The sequence below is a fragment of the Cuculus canorus genome, chromosome 19, assembly GCF_017976375.1.
Source record: "Cuculus canorus isolate bCucCan1 chromosome 19, bCucCan1.pri, whole genome shotgun sequence".
Lineage (NCBI taxonomy): Eukaryota > Metazoa > Chordata > Aves > Cuculiformes > Cuculidae > Cuculus > Cuculus canorus.
In genome coordinates this window covers 11,981,290-11,996,815 of record NC_071419.1, presented here as the reverse complement: position 1 = coordinate 11,996,815, position 15,526 = coordinate 11,981,290, and the positions used below count along the sequence as shown (strand labels likewise).

The window sequence follows — 15,526 nt, the reverse complement described above, 5'->3', positions numbered from 1 at the left end:
CCTGAAGGATTACTATCTGTTCTGGTTTGACCGAAAGCAGAACCAGTTTCTGAACTCAGCTGAGTCTCTTCTAAGTAACTTCATTTTCTGAAAGCTCACTGCATACTTTCAGAGTTTCTCCCTGGCAGGGATCACACGGGCACTGGGATGCAGAAAGGCCGCTGCTTACGCTTATCCCTATGGTAGCTGAGGCCATCCTAGGGCTGGAGGAGCCGTAAGGGAAAGAGGTGAGGTATCCCTGCTCATGGCAGGGGTTGGAACTGGATGAGCTTTACGGTCCCTTCCAACTCAAACCATGCCATGATTCCATAATGGAAGAGCCTGAGAAACCTCTTTCTTGTTCTCTCCCTACTCCATTCTCCCTTCTCAGGTCAAATTCCAAGTCATGAGCCTGAACAACGAAGCAGGAATATCCTGTTACTCAGTCCTGGCTCCAGATTTTAATAGCTTTATGTAGGGGTTCTCCAATACCAGGACACATTGTTGCTCTGCCCATGCCTATTCCCAATGTAGGGCGATTCCCCCCAGATCCAGACTTTTCTTGTGGAAATACCTGCATGAAAGATTGGTCATCAAAGATCTCAGGGTTCTCACCTATATCGCTATCGTAATTAAAAGGCCTGTAAACTATGAAGTGGAATTAACTTAAAAACATAGAATCGTGGAATACTGTCATGATTTGGGTTGGAAGGGACCTCAAAGCCCATCCAGTCCCACCACCTGCCATGGGCAGAGACACCTCCCACTGGATCCGGTTGATCCAAGCCCCATCCAGCCTGGCCTTGAACACCTCCAGAGATGGGGCAGCCACCACTTCTCAGGCAGATCTCGTATGTCCATTGCCAAAGAACAGAAGCAGCCAGATCATTTCTTTGCTTTCCCTTTATCCCAGCCCCGAGCTTCACTGACATCCGACTTCTTCGGTGGCTGTATCACTCCTAAGCATGTCTGTGAGAGCTAAGGACCTGCCTTTAAAGCCCTTCTCCTGGCCACCCTGCAGCTCCTCAGCGATGCTCACCGTGCACTATCCTGAGCTTTACCGTGCCTTCTACTGTCACCCTGCGCTTTCCCCGGCTCCGCTCTACTCGTGGATCTGCCCCAGCTCAGCCCTGCTTCAGCGCAGTGAAGAACCCGGGTTTAGGTTCCTTCTCTCTACCAACACGCTGATGTGGCATTCCCAGCAGGGGACACTTTTCTATTTACTCAAGCCTTGAAAGTGAATAAACAAAACTTGACGACGGAAATACTTGCTCGGGAGCACTAACTCTTCCCGTAATTACCCTATGGTAAATAGATGCCCACAGGAAAAACATGAGTTACCACTTCTTGGTATTTTACCATGCACAAACCCCACATGGCTCCCAGCCAAAGCAATAACAAATAGCTGTGCAGGATCTTTACCAAACGCAAAGCTTGGTAAGGAGGTTTTTTTCTCTCCTTTAATCTCTTTTGGTACATTTCAAGTCCCAGTGGTTTTTGTTCTGAAGGAGAAATGCTTGCGAGGGTTGACTGAATGAACTCTGAAATTCACACCCTGGTAAATTGGACAGATTTCCTAAATCCATAATTACAACATTCCTCAAAGAGATGCATTCTTGCAGAGCGAACAAGGGAAGATTAGGTTCCTGTTCCTTCCCATTTACATGACTTCTCCGGCAAGAGGAACTGTTTTTGTTTCTAAACAATCCTCTGTTTATGTGGTTCTCTTCTTGGCAGGGAACTGGTGAACTAATCTCGCCTAGAAGTACAATCCAGCCAAACTATCAATTGCAAACAGCCCAACCGTCTTTGTCCCAAGCAGCTGATTTGCCTTTAGAATCCAATCTCTACCTGTGGAGTGCTCAGAAAGGGACCGATTGATTGCAGAGAGGTTAAATAATCTGGGATGATCATTGAATGACCGGATAGTTTTACTGCTGGATAGGAACCTAAGAGTGGATGTGGGTGTGGGTGTGAATACGTAGAAGGCTTTAGAGTTCAGTAACACTGGGAAAATGTGGCCCCTACCCATTCAGGGCCCCATGCACGCAGAAAATACACCAGGGCAAGAGCAGCTCCTAATCTCATGTCACAGAGCTGCAAGAAGAGTTGTCTCCCACCTGTAATCTGAACACGATCCCTGTTTGTGACCTATTTGCTTCCCAGCTTTAAAGAAGTGGTGAACACATCTCCTGTGCTGGCAGGCAAGTCCCATGTCCCACCCTCCTCACCACTCCCTGTTTCTTCCAGAGAGGCCAATGTCATCGCTCGTGATGGAATCAGAGATTCACAGAGTGGTTTGGGTTGGAAGGGACCTCAAAGCCCATCCAGTTCCAACCCCTGCCATGGGCAGGGACACCTCCCACTGGACCAGGGCGCTCAAAGCCCCATCCAACCTGGCCTTGAACACCTCCAGGGATGGGGCAGCCACCACTGCTCTGGGCAAAACCTGTGCCAGGGCCTCCGCACCCTCAGCATGAAGAAATTCTGCCTAATGTCTAGTCTAAATCCTCCACCTTCCAATTTAAAGCCATTTCCCCTCATCCTATCACTCCAGGCCATTGTAAAAAGTCTCTCCCCAGCATTCCTGGAGCCCCTTCCAGTACTGGAAGCTGCTCTAAGGTCGTCCCTAGAAGCTTCTCTTCTTCACGCTGAACAACCCTAACTCTCTCACACTGACCTCATGCAGGAGGTGCTCCAGCCCTCAGAACATATTTGTGGCTTCCTCTGGACCTGTTCCAACAGTTCCAACTCCTTCTTTTCTTGGGGATTCCAGAACTGGACACAGGACTCCAGGTAAGCAGAGCAGAGGGTAAAGGGAACATGAGGATCTGCTTGTTTTAAGTAAGGTTGTCCCTGTTTTCCTTTTGTGGTATACAATCCTACAGCTGATGTAGCTTGGAGTCAGTAACAGGTATCCTGGTCACTGCTATATCAGACTCCTGAAGTACTTTTCAGGGGCTTGGATGTCCCACGTGCTCCTATAAAGTTTTGGATGATGGTCCTTCCTATACTGTTTCCTATTCCTAAGATGCTTCTCCCATTTGGCTGAACTAAACATCCCACCAGGGCACATCAGTTCAATCTGACTGCTCGCTGATGCTATTAACTCTTTAATCTAACGCTGCCCTCCCAACCTACAGCCGTAAGCCAATTAGCCTCTTTCTCACACCATACCAAATCTCTTTCTGATGAAGCTGCGCTTTCAAACGAATGCGTGTGAGTGACAGAAATGTCATTACATCCCTTAGCAGTGAGCTACTCTGGCTGGCAGCGGGGGCTCTAAGGTCAGAAAGCACCTCTAACATACAAAAACAATAGAAAGGAGAGTTTTTTTGTCTCCAGTTTCCTTTCTTCACTCTCCAGTACTTAATATAGCAGAACAGAAAGGCTACTTGGCCACAACATTTAAAGCCGAGGTCCTGCACTTTCTGAGGAATCACTTGCCGATAACTCACTGAAGCAGAAGGCAGACAGGCAGCTCCATAAGCTCTGCTGAATCCTCAGAGCTGAGCCCTCTAGGCCCACGCTTAGGCAAATGGGAGCTGATTTTCCAAAGTTATTGAGCAAATGCATCTTCCATCTCCGTAGAGGATTTTTTCCCAGCTGATTTTTGAAATTTTTGATGATTTGATAGATAGAATAGAAAAGAATGGCAGCTTTCCTTAGCTTCTTTGTAAAATCCACCTGAATTTATTAGCACGGTTCTGCTTAACCACTATTTATTTATCAAGAGAAGCATGGCCAGCAGGTTGAGGGAGGGGATTCTCCCTGTCTACACCACTCTCATAAGACCCCACCTGGAGCCCTGTGTCCAGCTCTGGAGTCCCCAACTCCAGATGGAACTGCTGGAATGGGTGCAGAGGAGGCCATGAAGATGATCTGAGGGCTGGAGCACCTCTGCTATGAAGCCAGACCTTAGAGCAGCTTCGGGTACTGAAAGAGGCTCCAGGGAAGCTGGGGAGGGGCTCTGGATCAGGAAGTGCAGGGACAGGATGAGGGGAAGCAGTTTGAAGCTGAAAGAGGAGAGATTGAGATGAGATCTTAGGAAGAAATGTTTTGCTGTGAGGGTGGGGAGGCCCTGGCCCAGGTTGCCCAGAGCAGTGGTGGCTGCCCCATCCCTGGAGGGGTTCAAGGCCAGGTTGGATGGGGCTTGGAGCAACTGGATCCAGTGGGAGGTGTCCCTGCCCATGGCTGGGGGTGGAACTGGATGGGCTTTGAGGTCTCTTCCAACCCAAGCCATTCTGTATTTCTATCATTCCTTAGGTTCTTTTTAATATCCCACCTGAATTCATCAGTATGGCTGTGCTTAATGACAATTTATTAATCTAGAAATAGTCGGACTTGTTATAAATAAAACTACCACAATTATTGTTGGGCACACCAGGCCTCCAGGTCTTACAGAGAATAATCCTCTCAAAGTCCCGCAGAGGGACATGGAGGTATTTACATTTAACTGTATACTCCATTCTTTCATCAATATTTTTTGGATAATAAGGCACTGAACACACTGCATGTTTGGCTTTTCCCATGTATTTCTCCCACAACAGCTGTGGGTTTGTTAAATGAGAAGTTCCCATTTCTTGTAGACCAACAGTGCTAACTTCATCAGTGCAGATGCAGATTTTACTGCTCTCCTTCCAGAAAGCAGAACGTAACTGAAGAATTCCGTTCTGCTTTTCCTGAGACGGTCACAGATGTGTCTGTTTTCTCCATCAGCTTTGCCAGTGAGTCCTGTTTTGCAGCTCTGATGTTATTTCAGCTATCAATAAATACACGACACCGGTTACAAACCCAACTGAACAATAGAAGGAAATCTATACTTTGCCTGTTACTTTTATTGTCCAGTTTCTCCACGGTTTAATATTCCCTTAGGTAAAATATACTTTTATATCACATTGTGGCTACACGTTCTCCCCAGAGGCCTCCAACAGGAATAGTAAATCCAAAGAAAAAGGCAGAGGGCAAACCCAGAGGGATTGCCCGAACCCTCCCACCTCCACTGAGTTCCTGGTCAGTCCCTGAACAGGAAAGGAGCAATTGGAGCAACAAGTGGGCACTGGGGGAAGAAAGGCTGCCAGTTCCCAGTTGATAGAAAAGTGATTCCTTCAGTCCTGGCTTCCCAAGAATGATACCAGATCTTAAACCTGGTCCAGGTCTAAACATGGTCTGGTTTGTGAAAGGGAAATAAAACACAGATCTTCTTTTTTTTTTAAATGGCAGCTGCCAGGAGGGTGCTAAGAGTTGTGGGAAGATAAATGCAATTCTTTAGTAGACAGTTAACAGGCAAAGTGCAGGCAAACAAGAGACAGGGAGCAGCTCCCGCATATTTCTATCCACACCCATCCCAAGCTACTTGGGCTCCTCTGCTCAAGCACCCTGTGCACCAGCACCATCAGAAACAGGAACATTTATTTCTGGAGATAACAGCTTTAATAATCCCACCCCCCTATGGCAGGGGGGTTGGAACAGCATAAGCTATAAGACCTCTTCCAACCCAAACCATTCCTTGATTGTATGATTCCTCCCTGTGACTTCTAAGGCTAGAAGGAACAAACCCAATCACCCACTGGTTCTAATTTCCTGCTAAGAAAAAGGCATAAATACTCGCGCAAGACTCCACACCGGCTGGTTAAACTAGTTCTGGTTTCTACCTTCCAGGAAAACCGCCAGGCTAGGTTTGACGTATGAGTGATGACATCCATTAGATCCTTGAATAAACAGTTCCCTCAAACACAGAGTAAAAGAGAATTTGCAGTGCAGCCTTATACCGAAGGACATGCCCTTTATTAACCACCTCCTGAAGATGATTGCCATTTGCATTGCACAGATTGTTCAGTTCCCTACAGACATTGTTCCTCACACTATGGGGATGTTGCTGCACTCAAAACAATCTTGACTCAATTTAAATGTTCACCGAAGCTTGGGGGTCCTTGGGAAGGATGCAAGACGGGGATTTATGCAAAGCAGCCTTTTTGACCTCTTGTCCTTAGGAAAGATTCCCCAGAGCAGCATTGCTGGCCAGGTGTTCTGGCCACAAAACCCATTAAAAAAATAATTGTGTTTTGTCTTTAAATTCCCCTTAAAAATCACCTCCTTGAGCATAACAGCTGTTACATTTTATTCCAGAGGTGTTTACCTTGTAATGCAGGTCAAAATGGTCCTGTGCAGAAAGAGACCGTTAGGATTTCAGCATCTGTCATAGAATCATGGAATGGTTTAGGTTGGAAGGGATGTTAAAACCCATCCAATTCCACCCCCTGCCATGGCAGGGACACCTCCCACTGGATCAGGTTGCTCCAAGTCCCATCCAACCTGGCTTTGAACCCCTCCAGTGATGGGACAGCCACCACTGCTCTGGGCAACCTGGGCCAGGGCCTCCCCACCCTCACAGCAAAACATTTCTTCCAAAGATCTCATCTCAATCTTCCCCCTTTCAGCTGAAAACTGTTTCCTCTCATCCTGTCCCTGCCCTCCCTGATCCAGACCCCTCCCCAGCTTTCCTGGAGCCCCTTTCAGTTCTGGAAGCTGCTCTAAGGTCTCCTCGGAGCCTTCTCTTCTCCAGGATGAACAACCCCAACTCTCTCATCCTGTCACAGCAGAGGTGCTCCAGTCATTGAGGATGTTTGTCATTTAGAATTTAACTGGTTAAATAAATCAGATTACACAAACTCCTTGCTGTAATGTAAGATAATTCACACCTATTAAAGATTAGGAATTGTCAAAGTTTCTCAAATGTATTGCACATAAAGGAAGGGACTTTTACACGTTATGTATGGGCAGATTTCTGAATATTAGCTGTGAAGGAGCATAACAACCCTAGAATTCAGTGGAACTGGAGTTACACATTTGCTGCAAATTACTAGCACCTCACCCCTGGTCACCCGGAGAACTAGCTGGCACAGTGTTTGATTTTCATGGTCAGAAATTGTAAAATAAATAAGTTATCTCACTGTCGCAGCTGGAGCAGGAGAGGAGATCAGCTGGAGCCTCTCCAGCACTGGACATGGCCAACAGCTGGCGCCAGGCTCATCCGCTCCATTCTCATGCAAGACCAGAGCAGAAAGAAAAGCTGCAGAACAGGGGACTGAAAAAAAATAGGGGCCACTTTCCCAGGTGTTGTACCCTGGTATCCTCCTCTCAAGTTGCACACGCCAGAATGAAGGACAGAGTGATTCCAACCACTGGAAAAAGGGCTGCCTGAAGAGCCACAGCTCAAATCATAGAATCATAAAATGGTTGGGGTTGGAAGGGACCTCGAAACCCATCCAGTTCCAACTCCCTGCCATAGGCAGGGACACCTCCCACTGGATCCAGTTGCTGAAAGCTGAGGGGAGACCTCATTGCTCTCTGCAGCTCCTGGAAAGGAGGCTATGGGGAGGTGAGCTTTGGTCTCCTCTCCTAAGTAACAAGTGATGAGAGGAAATGGCCTCAAGTTGTGCCAGGGGAGGTTTAGATTAGATATCAGGAAAACTTTTCTTACTGACAGAGTGGTGAAGCCCTGGCAGAGGCTTCCCAGGGCAGAGGGGGAGTCTCCGTCCCTGGAGGGGTTCCAAATGCATGTGGCTGCGGCACCTGGGGACATGGCTTAGTCAGCACAGTGGGGTTGGGCTGATGGTTAGACTGGATGAACTTAGAGGTCTTTTCCAACCTTAATGACTCCATGATTCTGTGAACCTATGACTGGCAACACCTTCCATGCTTTGTAGTCTCAAGGTGATTTTGTCCTGCAGAATTTCCAGGAAAGCACCAGTGCTCAAGAAGCCCCTCTTGCTGCCAGCCAAGCGCTCTCTGCAGTCACTGGCAGGACGACCCTTCCTGCACACCTCAGATCTGGGCTGTTCTCATTGCTCTCCCCAGCTCTCCCATCTCTCTGCAGCTGATGAAAGCTATGAAAACCATCAAGCATGCAAAAATGGAAGCAGACGGGCACTCAGCAAAGCAGACAACTGGCTCATGCCCTGCCCCTTTTTTTTCCTGCCTATCTACCATCAATATCTCACACACCTTCCCCTTTGCTTGTGAAGACAGGCGCTCTCCTGCGTGTTTCCGTGCAGCTCATGATCAGTTAGGCAAGCTGATGAATAGCAACATAGCTGGCACTGTGCAAGGAGAGTGTTCTTCCCTCCCTCTGCCCTCGAGGTATCTGTGCGCGGAGGAGAGGGCGCAAACTCTCACTCTCCTCCTGCGCTAACCAGGCTGCCAGCTGGCAGTTGTGAAGAGGGCAGTCTTCCTGGGGTACAAAGATATTTTGATCGCTTTGCTTTCCCTCTCGCCCCCTCTGCCCACCTACAGCTGCCACCCCTTGACACAGACCCACAGCACGGGTGCTGGCAGGAGGAGGGGGCAAAACCAGTTTGCTATGGGGCTGGGAACAGGTTCTGTTTGCCCCACAATTAACTGCCGAGTTTCTGGCTTTTGTAGGAACAGTCAGGATCACACCTTTGATTCACCCCACAGGGCAGGGATGGGAAGATTCTGTACTTGTACTGCTCAGGGTGAACAAAAAAGAAATACCAGCCCAGAAACATCTCTCACCCACCACACAGAACACAGAATAGCCAGCACCACCACCAAGGACAAGCACCATGTTCACCACAGCTCTCAGCAGCTTTATCATTTAAGTCTTTGGTTACGGCTGCAGCACAGAATTCAACAAAAATAGGTTTTAAAGTCATGAAGACTTTCACCTCTTTGGACTCAAAATCAAAAGTCTTATCTAGAATTTCATAGAATCATAGAATTGTACAGTTGGACCTTTGAGATCATCAAGCCCAACTGTACCTGTCCACTACTAAACCAGATCCTTGAACACCTTGTCTACCTGTCTTTTAAACCCCTCCAAGGATGGGGACTCCACCACCTCCCTGGGCAGCCTCTGCCAGTGCTGAGAACCCTTCCGGTGAAGAAATTTGTCCTATGTCCAATCTGAATTTGCCCTGGTGCAGCTTGAGGCCATTCCCTCTCATCCTGCCACTTGGGAAAAGAGACCAATCCCCACCTCTCTATGACCTCCTTTCAGGCAGTTGTAGACTAAGTGTCCCCTCAGCCTTCTCTTCTACAACCCCAGCTCCCTCAGCCACTCCTTGTAAGACTTGTTCTTCAGCCCTTCAGCAGCTTCGTTGCTCTTCTCTGGACACGCTCTAGGACCAAAATGTCCTTCTTATAGTGAGGGGCCCATTTCTGACTGAGCTGTGGAGTTGTTTGGGACTTTTGGTTCCCCTTCCTCCAGGAGATCCAGAGGTTGCACTGCATCCCATCCTCTGCTGCCGACCCAGCGTGATGGGTCCATAATGCTGCATCCTTAGGCAGATACCCATTGTCTGGGAGTTGGAACTCAACATGCACATGGGACTTACAACACAAAGGACAACACCGTCCAGCTCCATGAGGAGCTTCATGGGTTTTTTGGGCCAAAATATGTCAGGTCACAGGGGAAGCTCTGAGTGGAAAGCCAAACCTTTCCCTCATGGAAAGCGTAATCGTTCAAAAACAATAAAGTCCTGGACAACCCCAGTTTTCACAGTGAAAAGTGAAACTTGCTCAGCAATTCCTCCGTTGTAACTTCTCTCTTGCTCACTGCAGCCACGCTGCCACCAGCGTGAAGCTGAAGCCGACCTGTACCCAGGATTATTTCAGTTCCTCCAGATGCACAGGTACAGATTCTGATCACTTTAAAGCGATGCCAAAGACAGGAATCTCTGATAGCACTGAGATACTGATAACAGGCAAGTTTAAGCACTGCTCGTGTGATAATTACATACTTGTCAAAAGTGGATGTTGGCAACACACATAAAATACAAACTCTGGAATACTTTGGAAAGGCAAAGACGCCCTTCTGCCGCAGTCCATGGCATAGCCGAACTCTGTGTAGTTCCCCAGGAAGCGGGCTTTCCAGGCACCAAACAAGCACTTTTCAGAGAGCATCTATTCTAAGCCTCCTGTCTCCACAAGTAATGGACATGACCTGCAATCGTTTCTGTTACCTGGGAGGTTTTCCCACTATCCACCACAGCATCAACAGGAACCCCTTCACTGCACACCCCAGGACACACACAGAAAGATGTGTGCTCCACAAAGGTGACAAAGGTGTCTGCTCCACTTTCATGGCTAATTCCACCTCATGTCTCCATCCAGCAAGGCACCAGCACTCGTGCTGGCCTCTAAGCTTGCGGGAATCAAAGGGAACCCTGAAAAGTTCCTTCACTGGATAAGATCACAGCCATGAAGAGATAAGACCCCTTCCTTTCCACATGAGCCTGGCCTCTCGCACAGCTATGAGATCTGACACACAGAAGTTGCCTGTTCACACTGAGAGCTCTCAGTAGGTTTCACACTTGCCATGAAGTGCTGCTGGGCATTTTATCAATGATCTCTGTCTTAAAAAACACATCCTCAAGCCCTTTCAACTTTTTTTTTTTCCCTGCTGACCCACGAAAGACAGAAGAAACGTCTCATGTTTAAACTTCAGTCCTTTTGATAGCGTGTACAGAGAGCCCAAGATCCTCAACGCGTGACCAGCCCGGTGCCAGCCCAGGGCCCACACTGACCATCAGGGTGGATTTTCAAGGGAAGATTCCAGGCGATGGTCGGAAATCCCTCATGGCTGCAGAACTCACACTGAGAGGGGTTACAGAAAAGGAGCAGAAACTCACCAGGAGGCTGAAATTCCACAGGGATAACATGGACACAGCAATAATCGCTAATGGTTTGTCACCATGGGATTTGTGGATATCTCATTGTCATACACACATTTGTTGTACTGTCAGGCCAAAACATGGTTGCCTGAACTTTCCTGCTTATACACCAAGAAATAAAATACTGCTGCCCTTCTCCCTGTGTTATTAAAATCACACATGTCCTACTGCATAAGACACAGAAATCACAATAACCAACAACCACCTAATAAAGCTGTGGAGAACGATCAGACCGGAGCATGCAGAAGGATGCGTTTGTCCCAATTTACTCACATCGTGTTAGCTGCCTCAAGAGAACTCGTTTTTTCCCTCCCCTTGTCATTAATCAACATAAACATTCATAGCGTTCACTTACAAATAAGTGTGCGAAAGTAAAAGAATGTATTGACAACCTTCCCTAGTTTTGCTCCAGCCAAACTAGAGTGTTTTTAAAGACATAACAGCAATTAAAATACACATTTTCTTCCTTGCTCTTCCCTGCATGTACAATTTTCCTGCATGCTTACAATGTTGTAAGAAAGTGTAAGATTGGAATAGAACTACAGGATCAAGAGCTGGATACTGTGAACATCTTATGTGACAACAGGGGAGAGGGGAATCCATACTCACCTGAACGTGGTCTGTCCAGTTCTCCTGAGTCATGGTTTTCTGAAAAGACAAAATCACTTCTGAGCTGTGTTCGAGAAAGGAGAACGCTCCACAAAGCCAGCTGAAATCTAACACACCATCTTACACCACTGGCATCGGCCGTGATTGAGGAATGCGTTCACGGGCACACGGAAAACGTCTGCTTCTCACATGTCACCAGCCGGGGCACGGCAGAGAAACACAGCTGAGATGAAGCAATTCGGACAACAACTCAGACTTACGCTATGGCAGAGAAGACGAAAAAACCCCACAAGAAATCAAAGTAGAGGCAACGCAGGCCTGTATCCAGCAGGAGCCTGAAGACTCGTTACCAGAGCTGGGTCCTGGACTAGTTTGCAGAAACCCAATCGCCTTAACACCACTCTGCAAAGTGCAGCAGCATTGCTGATCCCCTCAAAGCTCACATGGTGTTCTTGCCATGAGAGAGACATTGCTGAGCAAGTCTGGAAGAGGCCATGGTCTAGTGGAACCTCAGATTTGCACCATGTCCAGAGGTTGTTCACCTCAACTTAGCCCAGCACAGAGCCAGCTCCGCGGGCTCCAGAAAGGGAAGGGCTCTCAGGGATTATCTGCAAGCCTGAGCCTTTGGAATACGAAAACACAAACTTCTCTCAAGAGCCAAGTCATGAAAAATCCTCTGGAATCATGGGTCTGGGAAAGGAAACTGATAACTTAACATTCCCATTCCAATGTCTGAACTCAGAGCCAGCCTTGGGGAGAAACTGGGGATGGGACCCACCCTCCACTTTGCCAGGAACGGAGGCTGCGTGAGACCGGTCAGGCAGCAAGGCTGGACCTCCCTCCGCTCCTGGCAGAGGTGACAGTCACTACTAGTGCCACTTCATGGAAAGGTACAAGAACAAACAGGGAGTAAGAGGCTCAGAGAAAACATCTCTGAGATACACAAACATGTAATTTAAATACTGGTGAGATAAAGGAGCCCTTTAACCAGAGCTCATACACAGCTGAGAATGGTAAACAGAGAGCACCAAAGAGCTCTCAGAAAAAGGGACTGTGTCCAGAAACTGCTGCCAATTGTACCTTAATGGAAGTGACTGGCCAGCTTGGATACTTAAACTCAAGCAAATACTCCAAAACAAAGGAAATGAAAGGCCAGGGAGAGCAGGACACCAGATCAAGAATCCATTCCACTCTGCTAAATAAACACACCTGGGTAAATGCTTTCTGCTCTCTCAGTGTGGATGACCAAACTCTCTAGAATTATGTCATCCAACATTACGGCTTTGAGATGCGGGATGTTGAAACACTCGATCCTCCCCAGGTCTTCTGCCTGTGCATCTGGCAGGCAGCAAAGACAGATCAGAGCCTTCCCTGATGGATCAGGAGGTCCTGGAAGCAAGAACTGGCTGTGCCAGAATGGTGTCATCAGATCACCATCACTCAACTCCATCTTTGTGTTCAAAGTACTGGGGGTGGGGGATCAGAAAAAGCGCACGCATCTGCCTTCTTCTGTCAGAACATCAAACAAACCCTCTTTTGAACAAAAGCACAGGCACTTCTGGAGGAGGTGTCTCATTTCCTGAACAGCAGCTCTCTGAAGAGTGCATCAACAGCACTGTAGGAACATCTGAACACCCTGTTGGGCTCTGTTAAACACTGTTAAAAAAGCCTCTTGCACCCACAAGGAGAACATCTTCTCTGATCTGCAGATGACACACCAGTACATTTGGCAAATACGGCTTGATAACTGAGCATTCAAGAAAGGGGAACATTTCACTATGATATTCAGTCTCTTGTGGTTCTTGCCCTTTGCAGGCCAATCGATACACCTGGACACAAGAAGTACAAGCTGTCTTTTCCAGAGAGGCAGGAAAAAAATCACTCTCAGTTGGTACAATCTGTCTCCAGGCACAGGATAACGTTGGGTGCCAGACCATCACGACCACCAAACCCACCCTGTTAACTAGAAGAGAAATGTTCTCCCTGGTGCACTGTGCTCAAGCGCAGCCAAAGGGCAGTGACCTGGTCCAGCGCACTCACGAGAGGGGAGGAGAAATCACAGCCAAGTCCTTCTGCAGAGTCACCCTCCAAGCTGCCCCGTAGGAACCTGCTCCTTAGAAAGAATTAATGGCATCTTATTATTTCTCTGAGCCCTTGGTGCCAGGACAAGTACCAGCATATTTGGAAAGAGAATTTGGAGGCTGGACAACAGTAAAGTCAGCTCCAAAAGCGGCTCAGGAGTTGAAAGTATGACTGTTTTGCCCAGCAGTTACAAGGCTATTAGAAGACAAAAGCTTCAGTGGTAGGTTTGGGAGCCCAGTTGCTCGGGTTTAGCTGCCAAAAGTGGCTGGGTCGGGGCTTAACTGTGATGCTACCACAGCCAGGGCACAGATACCAAAGCAAAGTGCCTGCAAAGAATCCAGCAACGTGGAATGCCTAAAACTGACTGTTCTCAAAAAAAACCCCACCCAATACACAATCCTCCTAAACCCCAAACCACCACCAAACTCTTTATCTCATAAGCTCCTGCTTATTTGAGATGGCTGTGAGGAACTGAACGCACAGAGAGCAAGCCCTGACCTCCTGCCACGTGTCTCAGGGCACTGCTCAGGCTGCTGTGGTGAACAGACATCCTGCTCTGAGCAGCCACGACTCCCTCCTTGTTAGAACACAAACCAACACATAAACCACTTGCTCTCGGAAAAAAACAGGTTCAGGGGAGATCCAGTGCATTTCTATACAATAGTCACAACAAAACTTGCTCGCACACTATCGATACATTTCAATCGCATCCATTACGTTATTTCAGTCTGGAGAAGAGAATGCTCTGGGGAGACCTTAGAGCAGCTTCCAGTACTGAAAAGGGCTCCAGGAAACCTGGGAAGGGACTTTTTACAAGGGCCTAGAGTGACACAACGAGAGGGAATGGCTTTAAATTGGAAGGGGAAGATTAAGACTAGACATTAGGAAGAAATTCTTCACTATGAGGGTGGGGAGGCCCTGGCCCAGGTTGCCCAGAGCAGTGGTGGCTGCCCCATCCCTGGAGGTGTTCAAGGTGAGGTTGGATGGGGCTTGGAGCCCCTGATCCAGGGGGAGGTGTCCCTGCCCATGGCAGAGGGTTGGAACTGGATGGGATTTGAGGTCCCTTCCAACCCAAATCATTCTATGATTCAAAATGCAAAATAATCAAAAATTCACATACACACCCACACCTCGCAACACAGAAGCGTACCTCGACAAATCTCTTGTAGAAGAGGTAACGCAGAGTTCTCAAGTGCCGTTGATTTATGACATTGGGGCAGAGAGCTAAAAGAAGGAAAAAGACATTTAAGTATACAACACAGCTGAACTTCCTTGAAGTTTTATTGTCTAGACATGACATTTTTCCTTCCCCAATTTCAAGCTCAGTATGCGGAAGGCAGGATGCCATCACACTTGGAACAATGAGGGACAGACACACACATTGTCAGCTTATCTACACTAGAAACTGTTATTTACACTTTCACCCATGATTAGCAATGCTAATCCTGATACCTCTGGTTCTACCACCCTGGAACGATAAGATCCTCTTGCTGGTTCAATGTGCTTCCCTGTCAGTGACTTCACACCTTTAATTAGGGAGCATCCACATGCAGGCACCACCGCCTGTCTCTAGAGGCTGCATTCTTTTTGATTTAATTGGAACCTGTGCTGATAATTCATTGCAGCAGTTTGGAACACAGTCCTCAGGATGTAAACTTGTGGCTAAAGTTTGAGATAAAATATTTATCCATGAGACTCCGTATCCATACAGGGAGGGAGGGGACTATTGTTTTGCTGAGCTAGCAAGCAACAGTTGTTATTATTTTTATTACTGTCATCTTCATCAGATACACCTCATTACAACTGCAAACCCCAAGGTCTTCACATAGCACCTTGTTTTGAAATCCATTGCGAAGAGAGATAAATGTAGAAGATAAAATACATTAACCAGGATTAGCACACATATCTGTCAGATCTTGCTGGATGCTAAGATGTACAGGGAAGGGTTTAACCAAAGCCTCCACTGGGGTTTCAGTGGCTAAAACCATGCCACAGATAGTCACAGAATGTCCTAAGTCAGAAGGGACCCACGAGGATCAAGTCCAACTCCTGTCCCTGCACAGGACACCCCAACACTCACACCGTGGGGCTGACGGTCTCAGACAATGCTTCTGGAATATTGTGAGGCTCGGTGCCGTGACTGCTGCCCTGGAAGCTTT

The 15,526-nt window shown here is 47.7% G+C and overlaps 1 protein-coding gene across 3 annotated transcripts in view; it reads right to left on the bottom strand.

Annotated features, from left to right (window-relative positions):
• EXD3 (exonuclease 3'-5' domain containing 3) overlaps nt 1-15,526 on the bottom strand; it is a 333,185-nt gene that overhangs the window by 180,187 nt on the left and 137,472 nt on the right. For all 3 annotated transcript variants that reach the window (XM_054084169.1, XM_054084170.1, XM_054084171.1), the window contains exons 10-11: nt 14,518-14,591; nt 11,286-11,324 (exon numbers count right to left, since the gene is read on the bottom strand). In XM_054084169.1, coding sequence (XP_053940144.1) covers nt 11,286-11,324; nt 14,518-14,591 — 113 coding nt within the window. The remainder of the gene's footprint in view (nt 1-11,285; nt 11,325-14,517; nt 14,592-15,526) is intronic.